Source organism: Thamnophis sirtalis, unplaced genomic scaffold (assembly GCF_051295495.1).
Source record: "Thamnophis sirtalis isolate CommonGarterSnake01/CBP01778 unplaced genomic scaffold, rThaSir2_p1.2 scaffold_14, whole genome shotgun sequence".
NCBI classification, from domain to species: domain Eukaryota; kingdom Metazoa; phylum Chordata; class Lepidosauria; order Squamata; family Natricidae; genus Thamnophis; species Thamnophis sirtalis.
The window spans coordinates 12,186,068-12,204,140 of record NW_028261394.1 but is presented as its reverse complement, the minus strand read 5'-3'; the positions used below and the strand labels follow the sequence as shown (position 1 = coordinate 12,204,140).

The 18,073-nt window shown below is 41.5% G+C and overlaps 1 protein-coding gene across 1 annotated transcript in view; it reads left to right on the top strand.

Annotated features, from left to right (window-relative positions):
* Window positions 1-18,073, top strand: part of RAB40C (RAB40C, member RAS oncogene family) — a 43,145-nt gene that overhangs the window by 14,201 nt on the left and 10,871 nt on the right. The window contains exon 2 of the mRNA XM_087728523.1: window positions 12,680-12,740. Coding sequence (XP_087584649.1) covers window positions 12,680-12,740 — 61 coding nt within the window. The remainder of the gene's footprint in view (window positions 1-12,679; window positions 12,741-18,073) is intronic.

The following is an 18,073-nucleotide window of genomic DNA, read 5'->3' as shown; positions in this document are numbered from 1 at the left end:
CTTATCAGATGCAGCGATTCACTTAACAGCTGTGGCAAGGAAGGTCGTAAAATGAGGTAAAACTCGCTTAACAAATGTCTCACTTAACAACAGATGTGTTGGGCTCAATTGTGGTCGTAACTCGAGGATTACCTGTATTTAGTCCATCACAAACCGGTCCGCTATGTACTTTGTTTTTCGGAGAAGGAGAGTCAGAAGCCGTCCTGCCTCAGTCCTCGACTTACGTCCCCAATTGAGCTCAAAATTTCCATTGCTAAATCAGACAGTTATTGAGTTTTGACCCATTTTACGAACTACTGCTGTTAAGTGAATCACTGCAGTTGTTAGTTAACATGGCTATGAAGTGAATCCGGCTTCCCCATTGACTTTGGTTGTCCAGGGGGTCGCAAAAGGGGATTCCCATGATTCCAGGGACAGTGCAGCCATCATAAATATGAACCAGTTGACAAGCTTCTGAATTTTGATCTTCGGAAACTACAACGGTCGAATGTGTGAAAAACGGTCATTTTTTTCAGCGCCATTCACACAATACGGTTGTTGGTTCCCCCCCCCCCCCCCATTTTTCTCGCCATGTACATGCATACATCCGAACTGGACTTTGTTGTTTCTCTGTGTCATATAACATATGTGGGTCTATTTATAATTATTTATTTATTTATATTTCGGTCGTTTTTCTGTAGTATATAAGGGATGCGGTGGCTCAATGGCTAAGACACAGAGTTTGTCGATCAGAAAGGTTGGCAGTTCAGCGGTTTGAATCCCCAATGCTGCATAACGAAGTGAGCTCCCGTGACTTGTCCCCCGCTTCTGCCAACCTAGCAGTTCAAAAGCAGGTTAAAAAAATGCAAGTAGAAAAATAGGAACCACCTTTGGTGGGAAGGGAACAGCGTTCCGTACGCCTTCAGCGTTGAGTCATGCCGGCCACATGACCACGGAGACGTCTTCGGACAGCGCTGGCTCTTCGGCTTTGAAACAGAAATGAGTACCGCCCCCTAGAGTTGGGAATGCATAGCACGTATGCGCGAGGGGAACCTTTACCTTACCTTTATGTAGTATATATTGGAGGCGGTGACCCTTTGAGCAAGCTGCAAGCAACGAAATTTCATTTTAATACATGCCGATCACTGTACATATAAAGTGACAATAAAGTTATTTTAAGTCTGTAGTCATTTCAAATGGACACTAAGCTAGTGGTGGTAAGTCCAGGACTGCCTGTGATAGTTGGGCAGATGCTGTTAAATGAAGAGCTAATACCGAGGGAAGCCGAGTTTGTCAAAGGCTCCTACATATGAGATTGAATGATTAGGGATGGAAAACTTAAGTGGACCTCATCTGTGAATATACGAGTTGTGGGTACCAGGAATATAAATCACTTGTCCATTGCCTGGAGTAGAACTCCTATGGGGTACATAACTGCTGAATGAAGATTTAGAAGCCTCAAGGTTCATTATGTAAAGGCCCTTTTCCAGATGGGGCTCTTTAACTCTTTCTCCCCTGCAACAAATCTTGGGACCAACTCAACATAATGAGAAAGATTTCACAGCCATCTTCCCTTCGACTTACGACAATTCATCCAAGAGCAACCAAGGTGATTAAGGGACAGGAGGCTAAAACATACGGAGAACGGTTGCAGGAACTGGGAACGGCTAGTCTAGGGAAGAGAAGTTACCAGGGGAGACAGGATAGCAGTCTTCCAATATTTGAGGGGCTGCCACAGAGAGGAGGGGCTCAAGCTATTTTCCAAAGCATGCAAAGGAATAATGGATGGGAACTGAACAAGGAGAGATTCAACCTGGAAATAAGGAGGAATTTCCGGACAATGAGAACAATCAACCAAAGGAACAGAAGTTGCCTTCAGACGTTGTGGGAGCTTCATCACTAGAAGCTTTCAAGAAGAGACCGGACTCCTACCCATCAGAAATGGTGTAGGGTCTCTTACTTAGGGGGGTTGGACTAGATGTCCTACAAGGTCCCTTCCAACTCTGTTAATCTGTTAATTTAGTGACCCCTCAAAGTTACCACGGCAAAGTGATTTATAACCGTTCTTCCACACTTACAACCGTTGCAGCATCCCCCTGGTCGCAGGAATAAAATTTGGACACTTAGCAACCAACTCACATTTATGACGCTGGCAGTGTCCTTGGGATCCTCTTTTGCAACCTCCCGACAAGCAAAGCCAACGAGAAAGCCAGATTCAATGAACAACCGTGTTACAAACTTAACTGCGGTAATTCACTGAACAACCGTGGCGAGAGAGGTCGTAAAATGGGACAAAATTCACTTCACAACTCTCTGCTTTGCAACATAAATTTTCGGCTCAGTTGTGTAGCCGGGCAGGCAGTCCTCGGCTGACGACCCCGATTTCTGTGTCTAAGCAAGGAGGTTTAATCAAATTGCCGTGGGGATACTGCGACGGTCAGAAGTGTGAAAAATGGTCGTAAGACACTTTTGTTTTGGTGCCATTGTAATTTCGAACGGTCACTAAACAAATGGCCGTAAGTTGAGGACTACCTGTGATTTTCAGGAACGCAAGATAGTTGAAGCAGTTTCCCTGGTTTGGGGGGGCAGGCCCTTTAGGCGGTCTCTATGGGCCATAAGGGAAAGGTTCCCCTCACACATATGTGCCCGTTGTTCCCAACTCTAGGGGGCAGTGCTCATCTCCATTTCAAAGCCGAAGAGCCAGCGCTGTCTGAAGACTGGCATGACTCAACACCAAAGGCACATGGAACACTGTTCCCTTCCCACCAAAGGTGGTTCCTATTTTTCTACTTGCATTTTTTGTGTGCTTTCAAACTGCTAGATTGGCAGAAGCTGGGACAAGTCACGGGAGCTCACTCTGTTATGAGGCGCTAGGGGTTCGAATCGCCAAACTACCAACCTTTCTGATTGACAAGCTCAGTCTTAGCCCCTGAGCCACCGCGTCCCTATGGGCCATACCCACATCTTAACTGAGATAGTAAACACTGTCTAACCATGGTCTGCAACTGTCTGCTGCCCTGCCGGAGAAATACTTTAGTAGCTTAATTAATACGATATTCGAGTTTGCAATGGAGAAGCGCTTTTGGCTAATTAAAAGCTTAGCCAGCTCATTGTGGTTTCATCCCCCCCTTCCTCCATCTTTTTAAAAGTATGATTATTATGCCCTAGTTTCAGAGAGAACTGTGAGCCAGTGATTAAATGGGGAGGCTGGGTGGATAGCCAGACCTCATCATAATCAATGGTTCTGCGTGAATATAGATGCAGGCTGCAAAGAGAATTAATCAACTGTCTCTTGGCATATGTAATTAAAATATTTGAATGATCCTTTAAGCTGCCTCTGGACTGAAGGAGTAGATTTGTCTATGTGCAGATTCCATGGAAGCAACTTCCTGTTGTTCTAAATCCTGTTTCACGTTCCGCAGGGATCAAGCATTCTTTAACAGTTCATATGTTGCAAGCATCCATTTCCTTATAAAAAAAACACAGTCATTATGTGGGAAAATATGTCCCGGATGGCTGCATGAAATATGGTTTAATATTTCATTCTTTTTTTAATTTTAGGTATTAATATATAAAAAAGCATATGCCTAGCCATGTATGATTTAAACATATAAGAATGGTAGCTCTGTGGCTAAGATGTTGAGCTTGTCGATCAGAAAAGTCGGCAGTTTGGCGGTTCGAATCCCCAGCGCCACGTAACGGAGTGAGCTCCCGTGACTTGTCCCAGCTTCTGCCAACCTAGCAGTTCAAAAGCACGTAAAAAATGCAAGTAGAAAAATAGGAACCATCTTTGGTGGGAAGGTAACATGACCACGGAGACGTCTTCGGACAGCGCTGGCTCTTCGGCTTTGAAACAGAGATGAGCACCGCCCCCTAGAGTCGGGAACGACTAGCACATATGTGTGAGGGGAACCTTTACCTTTATGTATTCTGTGTTTTTTAAACTGCAGATTGAGGCAGCCTTTTGGGGGTGGAAAGTGAGATGAAAAATGCAAACAAAAAATAAACCGGAAATAAATAGCTGTTGAAATAAATGTATGCGAAACAAAAAAACCTCAAGTTTTAAACAACAGATTAAACACAGCCATGGTGGCCCAGTGGTTAAGGTGCGGCATTGCAGGCAAACTCTACCCACAACCAGGAGTTCAAGCCTGACCGGCTCAAGGTTGACTCAGCCCTCCACCCTTCTGAAATGGGTAAAATGAGGACCCAGATTGTGGGAGGTAGTATGCTGACTCTGTAAACCGCTTAGAGAGGGCTGTAAAAGACTGTGAAGCAGTATATAAGTCTAAACGCTATTGCTATTGCTGTGGTTGTTTGGATGTTGCAATAGAAGCCCTGGTGGCGTGATGGTTAGAATGTGGTATTGGAGACTGACTCTGCCCACAGTCTGGAGTTCGATCCTGGCTGTCTAAAGATTGACTCAGCCTTCCATCCTTCCGAGGTGGGTAAAATGAGGACCCAGATTGTATGGGGCCAGAGGCTGACTCTGTAAAGCACTCTGTAAAGTGGTATATAAGTCTTAAGTGCTGTTGCTATTGCTTAACTTTGATCCCTATAGAGCAGTGTTTCTCAACCTTGTCAAATTGAAGATGTCTGAACTTCAACTCCCAGAATTCTGGGAGTTGAAGTCCAGACATCTTCAAGTTGACATGGTTGAGAAACACTGATATAGAGCAATTGCTCACAACCTTTTGGGCACCAGGGGACTGCTTCCGTGGAGAGAGTTTTTTTCCATGGATCGAAGGCTGTGTGGTTTCATGTGCTGCCTGCAATCCCACGGGTGGCGCTTCGCTTGCTCGTGTAGACCAGTGGCTGGCATGGACTGGGGCTTCACCCTGATGTAGACTAATGTTGATCGTCCGATTGATCCGTGTTGAAAATGGACACATATCCCCCCTCCGAAGATATTGATGACAGCGTTCCAAATATCATCCAGAATTAAATCAGAGTTCAAGGCATAGCTTCCATCAAAGTTCCAATTTAATAAGAGAGACATGTTGGTACAAACTGTGGAATACCTGAATCTGAAAGCTTCCTGGGTTTCCCACCCAGTTGAAAGTTCATCCTCTTGCCCCACACCTACAAGTCCATCACATGGTCCAATCTTCTACTGCCATGCTGGCATTTCCACCCATCCAGTTCCGGTCAGGCGCAGAGGTGCGGAGACAAAGGATGACCTTGGGCTTCTTGAAAGGAATGTTTTATTTTGACAACAACACATTCTACTCCTTCCTATTCCCCCTCCCAATTACCCCACTACTGAAACAGCATAGTAAAATAATAGAGAGTGTGGCAGGCCAAAGATCCTAAAAGGAATATAACTGCAGGCCTGACAATTGATTTTAGACCAGTGTTTCTCAACCTTGGCAACTTGAAGATGTCCGGACTTCAACTCCCAGAATTCCCCAGCCAGCATCCGCTGGCTGGGGAATTCTGGGAGTTGAAGTCCGGACATCTTCAAGTTGCCAAGGTTGAGAAACACTGTTTTAGACTTTCAATATCTTTCTGCCAGTGTAAAGCAATCTTTACTCAGTCCCCCACAGCAATTACAAATTTCTTCAGTAGTTGCCAATTTGGGGAGATACAATTTAATAATACACTGCCATGTTTAACCCTTACTTGTTTCTCCCCCACCTCCCCGAGCCCTATTAATAACTTGATGAAGTCCAACATGGAGTCATTGTGCTTTCTAAAATATTACATTTCCAACATACAGAAGTTAAAACAAAACCTTTTCCACCCATCTGGTTGTCCAAAAAAGCCAGGGTTTTTATTATTATTATTATTAATTGTGCCTTAAGACAACAAGATGTTAATTTGACATTGCTTTAAAAAGAAAAACCCTATTTGGATTGTTTGTTAAAACGGAATGTTCCATTTCTTCATTCCAAATTGCTTACTGCATTTTCTTATATTTTGCTACTACTTTTCCATCGTACATTAAAAAAAAATAACTTCAAATTTAGTCACCTCAAAACCTTTTTTCCCAATAATATTAGTAATTTAGAGTGTCCAAATTGTAAAAACTAGAACGGATTTTAAGGAATCCCAGATCTTTTTTTTCCTGGAAAATATTAAAAACTAATTAACAATGTTTTAAAAGTCTAATTAAGAGTGAGTTGATCCAAAGTATTAATGCCATTTAAAAAAAAAAAACCATGAACACAGGAGAAAGATTTATCAGCAGTTTTCAGGGTAGGATTATAATGTCCTTAACGTCTGTTTCTAGTGATAATCAGGATCAGAATTAAGCCCCTTCCCATCATTGCTTGTGGTAGGCCTTGTTAGCCCTTAAAACAGGAGCTGAACTGCTGCCAAGATTTTAAGAGGGTCAGATAACTTGTGCTCATACAATAATGTTTTTAAGATGTATTACTTAGGCACGATTTCTTTGAGGTCAAGCTATAAGCCTGGCATAGCTGGGAATCAAGAAAATTATTCTTTCTGCGAAGATCATGCTATAATTGACAACAAAGCAGTGATGGCTAACCTTTTGTCATTGTGTGCTGAAAGCCCAAGCGTGCGCAAGAGCGCACCTGCGTCCATAATGCAATGCGTGCCCCCATGCCCCATCCATGCATGCACATGTGCCGCCCCAGGTGTGCCCCACCCCCTACGCATGTCCATGCGCCCCCTCAGGCATGTGTGCGTGACCTCCCATGCATGCCCACCCTTGCCCATTTTTTGCTTCCAGGTTGTTGCAGGGGGCCACACCCCCACACCTCATTTTGGGCCTGGAAAGCCTCCTGCACCAACCTGGAAACCAAAACGGGGCGCAGGGGCGCCGTACAAGGTCCCAAAATGCAATGCTAGCATCCCCCCGGTGCATGAATCCTGCCCCCCCCACCCACGCATGCACAGTAGAGATCCGAAGGCTGGCTGGCGGAAGGCGCATGCGCAGTGGAGCTGTGCTGGGGTGACAGCTGGTGTGCCTGCAGAGAGGGCTGTTTGCCACGTGTGGCTCACAGGTTCTAGGTTCGTCTTAAAATCTGTCTATTCCATAAGTACTCCCAATATTTCAATAGTCTGTTTCACTGAATATCTCTGCAAGTATCTATTGGACTTGAAACATTCCTTTTTTATCGCTTTGATGATTTATTTGAGAGTCAACTTTCCTTTTCTGGCATCTTTTTAACACCTAATAGAAGGAATTATCCAGTGGCAGGAGATTGTTTTATAACACAAGTATTGATTTTGGTTTGCCGGGTTACAACAAAGCGAATAGTACAAAGCCTACTGCTATTCATTACCTTATAATGTAGGTAGTCCTCGACTTACAACCACAATTGAATCCAAACTCTAAGCAAGATTTTTGTTAAGAGAGTTTTTCACCTGGAGTTTTCCCTGTAGCAATGGTGGTGTGTGATTGGATTTTTTTAAAAGAACTTTATTCATTTTCAAAAATAAAGTTATTATGCAAAATTACAATATAAAGGGGAAAACCGGGAGAGGGGGGCAATAAGGGAAGTTGAAAAAGTGGCATAAATCCCCCACCAAAAAATAACATTTTTTTAAAAAGCTACTTCCAATTCTCTTCAATATGGATACAGTTATAAGATAAAATACAATCTTGTTTCAGTTTAACAAAAAGAGAAGATACAAAATTAGAAACAGGAAAAATAAACACAGCATACATGCTATGTTTATCTTTCCTGCTTTTAATTTTGTGTCAAATTGTTGTTCTTAAAATTTTACAAATTGTTTTTTATTTTGTATTCAAATAAGAACAAACTTTAGAAGCTTTTATGCTGCAGCGCCCTCTAGCGGTAAAGTCAGGTTAAATCCGCCTCGATTGCTTCAATGTTTTATCAAGCATATTTTGGACAGCCCAGTTCTCTGCTTTGGCAACTTGTCTGAACGGGCCTGATAGGATTTCAAACACAAACAGCAGCTGTAATGAAAGACTTGGTGTTGGAAAGGGCTCCTTGATTTGTAATAGGATTAAAATAGGTGCCGTTGCAATCTTAAAAATTGCAGTGGTGTGCAAATCATCAAGGGAGTGAGCTTGAAACGCAGAGCTGTTGCCTGCAATGGGGTGGGGTGGGTGCGGGGAGGAGATTGTGCCAAAGTAAAGGATTAAAAAATAAAAAGGGGAAAAATCCATCAGTCCCTGATATAGAAAAGCTTCTGGGGGTGGAGAAAAGCTACTATAAAATGAATCAAGATCACGTGAAGTGTTAATACCACTTTATAAGGCCTTGGTAAGGCCACACTTGGAATCCTGCATTCAGTTTTGGTCGCCACGATGTAAAAAAGATGTGGAGACTCTAGAAAGAGTGCAGAGAAGAGCAACAAAGAGGATTAGGGGACTGGCGGCTAAAACATATGAAGAACGGTTGCAGGAACTGGGTATGTCTAGTTTAATGAAAAGAAGGACCAGAGAAGACAGGATAACAGTATTCCAATATCTCAGGGGTTGCCACAAAGGAGAGGGAGTCAAGCTATTCTCCAAAGCACCTGAGGGAAGAACAAGAAGCAATGGGTGGAAACTAATCAAGGAGAGAAGCAACCTAGAACTAAGGAGAAATTTCCTGACTGTGAAAACAAGCTTGCCTCCAGAAGTTGTGAATGCCCCAACACTGGAAGTCTTTAAGAAGATGTTGGATAGCCATTTGACTGAAATGGTATAGGATTTCCTGCCTAGGCAGGGGGTTGGACTAGAAGACCTCCAAGGTCCCTTCCAACTTTGCTATTGTGTTGTATGAAACGGGATAACAGCTTCTATATTTCCCTGAGATCTGACTTTTTTTGAAAGTGTCATCCCCCCCCCCCCCGTTAGCACTGTGCAGACTTGCCAAAGCGACAAAAGTCTTGGGTTATTTTTTTCACACCCTCTGCAATGTTTCCTGTAGCTGCCAGCGATTGCAATATGTGAGGCTAACCCAGACAGGGGTGTTGATGGCATGGCTGCAGTGAGTGTCTGGGGATTTGAAACATATAAATAGCTGCCTATTGTCTAGTTTAAGGAAAAGAAGGATTGGGGGGGGGGCGGGGTATGATAGCAGGGTTCTAATATTTGAGGGGCAGCCCCAAAGGAAGAGGGAGGGTCAACCTATTCAGATATTCAAGGTCATGTGAAGTGTTGATACCATTTTATAAGGACTTGGTAAGGCCACACTTGGAATCTTGAATCCAGTTTTTGGTCGCTGCGATATGAAAAAGATGCAGAGACTCTAGAAAGAGTGCAGAGAACAGAACAAAGATGATTAGGAGGCTGGAAGCTAAAACATATGAAGAATGGTTGCAGGAACTGGGTATGTCTAGTTTAGTGAAAAGAAGGACTAGAGGAGACATGATAGCAGTCTTCCAATATTTGAGGGGCTAGCACAAAGAATAGAGGGGGTCAGCCTGTTCTCCAAAGCACCTACAAGAAGCGATGAAAGAGGGAGTTAAACTATTCTCCAAAGCATCTGAGGGTAGAACAAGAAGCAATAGGTGGAAACTAATCAAGGAGAGAAGCAACCTAGAACTAAGGAGGAATTTCCTGACAGTGAGAGCAATTAATTCGTGGAATGGCTTCCCTCCAGAAGTTGTAAATGCTCCAACACTGGAAGTTTTTAAAGAAGAGATTGGACAACCATTTGTCTGAAAGGGTGCAGGGTTCCCTGCCTAAGCAGGGGCTAGGACTAGAAGACCTCTAAAGGTCCCTTCTAACTCTGTTGTTTTGTTTGCATTGGCATAATGAAAAACGTTGAAATAGCTTCCTTCAAATTAAAGGAATTGCTGCATTCTAAATTGCAAATTAAAGGAATTGGAAGGCAGATAGATTGGTTTTTTTTTAAGGATATTCAGTGTAGCAGTGAATTTTATGAAGGCCTTGCTTGGCACAAGTGAACTGATCAGACAGACAGCTCTTAAAACATGCAGGTAATCCTCAACTTACAACCATTCATTTAATGACCGTTCAAAGTTACAATAGCATTGAAAAGAGTGATTTATGACTGTTTACACATTTAGGACCATTGAGGCATCCCCACTCTACATGGGGCTGCCCTTGTTCGAAGACTTCAGCTTGTCCAGAACGCAGCCGCGCGACCGATTGTGGGTGCACCTCGGTACACCCACGTCACACCTATCCTCCGCGAGCTGCACTGGCTTCCCATTGGTCTCCGGACACGCTTCAAGGTGCTAGTCGTTACTTTTAAAGCCCTACATGGTATCGGACCTGGGTACTTGAGAGACCGCCTCCTGCCAGTCACCTCCCAAAGACCTATTAGACCTCACAGACTAGGCCTCCTCCGAATTCCATCTGCCAGCCAATGTCGGCTGGCGATTCCCCGGGGGAGGGCCTTCTCTGTGGCTGCTCCGGCCCTCTGGAACAATCTCCCTGTGGAGATCCGGACCCTTACCACCCTTCCGGCCTTCCGCAAAGCAGTTAAGACCTGGCTGTTCCGGCAGGCCTGAGGCTGTTGAACTATCCAGCCCCATTTGAGGTTACGGCTGTTGTAGAATTTTAAATTGTTGTTTTTTATTTTATTTTTTTATATTCCCTCCCTTTTTATTGTTAGCCGCCCTGAGTCTCTCGGGAATAGGGCGGCATACAAACTTAATCAAATCAAATCCCATGGTCACATGATCAAAATTTGACCAATTGGCAACTGACTCATATTAATGATGGTTGGAGTTTTGTGATCCCCTTTTGTGACCTTCCGATGAGTAAAGTCAATCAGGAAGCCAGGTTCACTTAACAACCTTGTTAAATACTAACTGCAGTGCTTCACTTAACAACTGTTGAAAGAATGGTGGTAAAATGGTCATTTAATAAGCAATAGAAATTTTAGCCCCAATTGTGGTCAAAAATCGAGGACTACCTGTAATTGCATGGATTATTTTCTGGCAGCATTTATCATTTCATTGAAGTGCAGCACACTGGGCTTGAGTGTTTCAATGAAACAATCAACTTCGTGGTTAGCTGATTGTGAAGGAAGGATTGTAAAGGAAGGCTGCAGTGGATGAAATAAGGTTGACATAACAGATTTAGTAATGCGGCTTGGAATGTCTTCACTTCCTTCCTCTGAATAGCTGTTGGTTTTTCAGTGACTTCCTGGGTAGGGGAGAAAAATATTAAAGGTTGTTTTGAGTGGGATAGGATAGGATAGGATAGGATAGGATAGGATAGGATAGGATAGGATAGGATAGAATGAAATTAGGATAGGATAGGATCGGATAAGATAAGATAGAGAATCAGGAATAGAATAGAATAAGAATAGAATAGAACAGACTAGAGTAGAATAGAATGAAATTAGGATAGAAGAGAAGAGAACAAAATAGAATATAATAGAATGAAATTAGGATAGGCTAGGGAATCTAGAATAGAATAGAGAATCAGGAATAGAATAGAATAGAGAATCAGGAATAGAATAGAGTAGAGAATTAGGAATAGAATAGAGTAGAGAATCAGGAATAGAATAGAATAAGAATAGAACATAACATAATAGAATAGAATAGAATGAAATTAGGATAGAATAGAATATCAGGAATAGAATAGAAATATGGAATGGAATAGAATTAGAATAGAATAGAAATCTGGACTGGACTGGACTGGACGAGAGGAGAAGAGAATAGAATAGAATAGAATTCTTTATTGGCCAAGTGTGATTGGACACACAAGGAATTGTCTTCGATGCATAAGCTCTCGGGGTACATACGGTAGAATAAATACATTCATTAAGAATCATAAGATACAATACTTAGTGATAGTCATAGGATACTAAATAAGCAACCAATATCATATTAGGAAACTAAATAAAACAATAAAAATAATAAAAATACAAGCAACAAGGTTATAGTCATAAGTGGAAAGAGATAGGTAATGGGAAGGATGAGAAGAATAGTAATACTAAGGAAGATAGTGATTGGATTTTATTAGTGGGCTTGCTGCCAGAAACTCTCCAGAAATATAGGCTGATTTCTAGAAAGCTGAACAATAGTACTAGCCCCTAACATGGGATGCCCATAGTAATATGTACTAATAGAAGATACTTAAGTGTGCCCTGTGAGCAGGTTGTGTCCTGAATTGTACTAGTAAGATGCTAAAATGAGATTAGAGTCACCAAGTTGAAAAGTTCAGGTTGGAAATCAAAACACTGAAAACTGTTTATTTTCCTTAGCCAAAGTTACTTGTCCTTTAATTCCTCAAACCTTATGCAGCCCGTGGCTATCTTGGCATGATGCAAAATGTCAATCAAATCACCCAGTCTGTAAACGGTATTACTTGATCCAATTGACATTAATTAATTAAAGGTTTAAATTGTCTGAAAGAAATGTTTCTTGATCTCCTGGAAGGCAGAATGTGGGTACCTTAAAGTAGCCAATTAACAAAATATTGAATCTGTCCAATAGACCTATTTTTACTAAGAACTGTGCCGATTAAATATTCAGAGGGGTAGAAACAGAGGTGACTAGTAGAAACTATTAGTACAAATGTGCAGATCTCTAACATTACTGAAACGGTTCTGCAGCAGGACACCAAAGGTTTTGGTTTAGTGTTGATAACTTCATTCTCATTCTGCTAAATATGTGGGAATACGTGATCGTGGCAAACTTTGTCCCCTTGACTTAGGTATACTAAGCCTCTCAAAGCAACAACTTTTTTCCCCCTTACATACTAAAGTACCATCTCACTGACAACAGCGTGGTATTAAATATCTCCATATGCCATTATTTATGGAACCCTATTTTATTCTTTTCATTGCAGGAATTGATTACAAAACCACAACAATTCTGTTAGATGGCAGGAGGGTCAAACTGGAACTCTGGTAAGTCTGCATTATATAAATCTTTCAAAGGAATGGAAAACCCAAGCAGAGAATTTTAATTCACTAAAATAATCTGCAACTTTAAATAGTTGTTAACATCTGTTTTAGTTATGCTGTAAAATTTTACTATTTTTATTTTTTTATGTCCTGCCTATAATATTTTTTTATATAAACAAGGCAGCAAAACATATTGCATACTCCTTCCTCCATCTATTTCCCCCACAACAACAACAACAACAACAACTCACCCGTGAGTTGAGTTGGACTGAGAACGATTGACTGGCCCAAACTCACCCAGCTGGCTTTCACAGCTAAGGCAGGGCTATCCTAAAGGTAGGTTTTTTTCAAGAGGCAATCGGACTTTCTGGTTTTTCTTTGAAGACGTTTCGCTTCTCATCCAAGAAGGTTCTTCAGCTCTGACTGGAGAGTGAGGAATGGAAGGATTTATACTCCTTGCAGACAGCTGGTCCTTTGCATCCTCTGCAAATAAATCCTTCCATTCCCCACCATCTAGAGCGGAAGAAACTTCTTGAATGAGAAGTGAAATGTCTTCAATGCCTGGGAATCTCCATAGACATAAGGCAGGGCTAGAACTCACTGACTCCTGGTTTTTAGCCTGGTGCTAGACTAGACAAGATACTAGACCAGACTGGCTCACTAAACTCACTCTCTCTCTCTCTCTCTCTCTCTCTCTCTCTCTCTCTCTCTCTCTCTCTCTCTCTCTCTCTCTCTCTCTCTCTCTATCTCTCTCTATCTCTCTCTATCTCTCTCTATCTCTCTCTATCTCTCTCTATCTCTCTATCTCTCTATCTCTATCTATCTATCTATCTATCCATCTATATCTGTCTATATATCTATATCTATCTATATCTATCTATCTTATATCTATCTATATCTATCTATCTATAACTATATCTATCTCTATCTATCTCTAGCTATATCTACCTAGCTATATCTATAACTATCTATCTCTAGCTATATCTATCTATCTATATAAACTATATATATATACTATATATATATATATGCTATATATATATATATGCTATATATATATATATATGCTATATATATATATATATATATATATATATATATATATATATATATATATATATATATATATATATATATATATATATATATATATATATTATTTGTGCTGATAAATAAATAAAGGAAGACTAGTGGAGAGTGGAAGTGTGACCTTCCTCCCACACGTGGGCATACCAGGGGTTGTGACTTTAAATATATATATATATATATATATATATATATATATATATATATATATATATATATATATATATATATATATATATATATATATATATATATATATATATATATATATATATATATATATATATATATATATGTGTGTTTTTATTTGTGCTGATAAATAAATAAAGGAAGACTAGTATAGATCTATTTCAAGCTATTTAGCTCTCATCAGCTAGCCATATCCTTACTGGGATTCGAACCTGTGCTCTATTGCCTCCAAGGCAGGGAGTTAACCATTTGAGCTACAGAGAACGACTCCTTTTATCAGCCAGCCAGGGTGGGAGGTATATACTTAAAGTCACAACCCCTGGTATGCCCAAGTGTGGGAGGAAGGTCACACTTCCACTCTCTGTCATTAGGCTCGTCACAAGAGTCCATCCAGACAGAAACCCAATATTTTTACTGTTGCCTTTGTTATATTTGTGTTTTTATTTGTGCTGATAAATAAATAAAGGAAGACTAGTATAGATCTATTTCAAGCTATTTAGCTCTCATCAGCTAGCCATATCCTTACTGGGATTCGAACCTGTGCTCTATTGCCTCCAAGGCAGGGAGTTAACCATTTGAGCTACAGAGAACGACTCCTTTTATCAGCCAGCCAGGGTGGGAGGTATATACTTAAAGTCACAACCCCTGGTATGCCCAAGTGTGGGAGGAAGGTCACACTTCCACTCTCTGTCATTAGGCTCGTCACAAGAGTCCATCCAGACAGAAACCCAATATTTTTACTGTTGCCTTTGTTATATTTGTGTTTTTATTTGTGCTGATAAATAAATAAAGGAAGACTAGTATAGATCTATTTCAAGCTATTTAGCTCTCATCAGCTAGCCATATCCTTACTGGGATTCGAACCTGTGCTCTATTGCCTCCAAGGCAGGGAGTTAACCATTTGAGCTACAGAGAACGACTCCTTTTATCAGCCAGCCAGGGTGGGAGGTATATACTTAAAGTCACAACCCCTGGTATGCCCAAGTGTGGGAGGAAGGTCACACTTCCACTCTCTGTCATTAGGCTCGTCACAAGAGTCCATCCAGACAGAAACCCAATATTTTTACTGTTGCCTTTGTTATATTTGTGTTTTTATTTGTGCTGATAAATAAATAAAGGAAGACTAGTATAGATCTATTTCAAGCTATTTAGCTCTCATCAGCTAGCCATATCCTTACTGGGATTCGAACCTGTGCTCTATTGCCTCCAAGGCAGGGAGTTAACCATTTGAGCTACAGAGAACGACTCCTTTTATCAGCCAGCCAGGGTGGGAGGTATATACTTAAAGTCACAACCCCTGGTATGCCCAAGTGTGGGAGGAAGGTCACACTTCCACTCTCTGTCATTAGGCTCGTCACAAGAGTCCATCCAGACAGAAACCCAATATTTTTACTGTTGCCTTTGTTATATTTGTGTTTTTATTTGTGCTGATAAATAAATAAAGGAAGACTAGTATAGATCTATTTCAAGCTATTTAGCTCTCATCAGCTAGCCATATCCTTACTGGGATTCGAACCTGTGCTCTATTGCCTCCAAGGCAGGGAGTTAACCATTTGAGCTACAGAGAACGACTCCTTTTATCAGCCAGCCAGGGTGGGAGGTATATACTTAAAGTCACAACCCCTGGTATGCCCAAGTGTGGGAGGAAGGTCACACTTCCACTCTCTGTCATTAGGCTCGTCACAAGAGTCCATCCAGACAGAAACCCAATATTTTTACTGTTGCCTTTGTTATATTTGTGTTTTTATTTGTGCTGATAAATAAATAAAGGAAGACTAGTATAGATCTATTTCAAGCTATTTAGCTCTCATCAGCTAGCCATATCCTTACTGGGATTCGAACCTGTGCTCTATTGCCTCCAAGGCAGGGAGTTAACCATTTGAGCTACAGAGAACGACTCCTTTTATCAGCCAGCCAGGGTGGGAGGTATATACTTAAAGTCACAACCCCTGGTATGCCCAAGCGTGGGAGGAAGGTCACACTTCCACTCTCTGTCATTAGGCTCGTCACAAGAGTCCATCCAGACAGAAACCCAATATTTTTACTGTTGCCTTTGTTATATTTGTGTTTTTATTTGTGCTGATAAATAAATAAAGGAAGACTAGTATAGATCTATTTCAAGCTATTTAGCTCTCATCAGCTAGCCATATCCTTACTGGGATTCGAACCTGTGCTCTATTGCCTCCAAGGCAGGGAGTTAACCATTTGAGCTACAGAGAACGACTCCTTTTATCAGCCAGCCAGGGTGGGAGGTATATACTTAAAGTCACAACCCCTGGTATGCCCAAGTGTGGGAGGAAGGTCACACTTCCACTCTCTGTCATTAGGCTCGTCACAAGAGTCCATCCAGACAGAATATATATTTATTTATATATATTTATATATATATATATATATATATAAAAAGTCACAACTCCTCGTATGCCCCAATTATGGGAGGAAGCTAATTGCTTCCATTCTCTGTCAGTCGGCTCATCACAAGAGTCCATTACGACAGAAACCCAATATTTTTACTGTTGCCTTTGTTATATGTGTTTTATTTGTGCTGATAAATAAATAAAGGGAGACTAGTATAGATCTATTTCAAGCTATTTAGCTCTCATCAGCTAGCCATACCCTTACTGGGATTCGAACCTGGGCTATATTACATATTAGGCAGACGTCTTAGCAGACGTCTAAAGAAAAGGTGGAAAAGTTATCCCAAGAAGAAACACAGAGTCTCTCTGGTTTTTAAACACAGATGTTCAAAATTCTGGTGACAGCCGTGCCGTAACTTTGAACATTCGCTAAGTAAATTGTTCTAAGTTTAGTTTTAGTTTACTTGATTGTCATTGCACCTCGTACATCAAAATTAGATGCCATCTTCAGTGTGTATCATACATAAGAAAACTATACAAATAAAAACACAAACACACATCCTTCACAGTCTATACAATTGAATTGAAAACCTCTGATAACTGCATTAATATTGCACTAGGCAGTAGAATACAGTAGGGTTACTGCTCTGGGAGAGAAGCTGTTTTTCAGCCTATTTGCCCTGGTTTTTATTATCCTGTACCGTCTGCCAGATGGTAATAGTTCAAAAAAAAAGGGAGCCCAGGATGAGATGGATCTTTAAGGACGTTTTGAACTTTCTTAAGGCAGCGGGAGCTATCAAGCTCTTCCAAGGAGGGGAGAGGGCAACCCAGGATCCTCTGGGCAATGACGTTGACCCTCTGGAGCGCTCTCCTATCTGCCACTGTGCAATTGGCAAACCAGACACAGGAGCAGTACGTTAAAATACCCTCTATGGTGCAGCGGTAGAAGGTCACCAGCAGTTTTTCCTTCAGTTGTCGTTTCCTGAGAAGCCTCAGGTAGTATAATCTCTGCTGGGCCCTTTTGACCAGGGCTGCAATGTGAGTTGCCCCAGGTCAGGTCCTCTAACCCCCAGAAACTTAAAACTGGCCACTTGCTCCACTCGGTCTCCATTGATAAGGAAGGGCTGGACGTCTGATCTATTCCTTCTGTAGTCCACTATAACCTCCTTGGTCTTCTTATTGGTGTTAAGGGCCAAGTTATGGTCTCCACACCACGGAAACAACCCTTCCACCTCATCTCGATAGGCAGACTCATCCCCCCCCTCCAGAAATTAGTCCCACCACTGTTGTATCATCTGCAAATGTAGTAATAGTATTACTAGCGTGAGTAGAAATGCAGTCATGCACATAAAAGAGTATAGAGTAAAGGACTCAACATGCAACCCTGGGGTGTAGCTCTGCGGGGTTCAAAAAAATCAAGCCACAATTAAACCACTTCTGTAATCCAGGACTACAGTCAAGTAGTAGTCAGCAGGCTGTAGAAAACTCAAGGACTGCCTGCATCGTGTTGCTTATGCAGAGAGAAGACACTTTCTAGGAAATGTTGCCCCAAATGCCTCCTTGCAGGCGTTCCATAATAATGAGCGCCGATCGAATAAGTGAGGCGGACCCTCTGGTTTTGCGGTACAGGCAAATCTAATCAAAACTTGGGCCCATAGGAAATGTCAGCTAATGAGGCTTCCAGCGGCTGGTGGCGTGATCCTC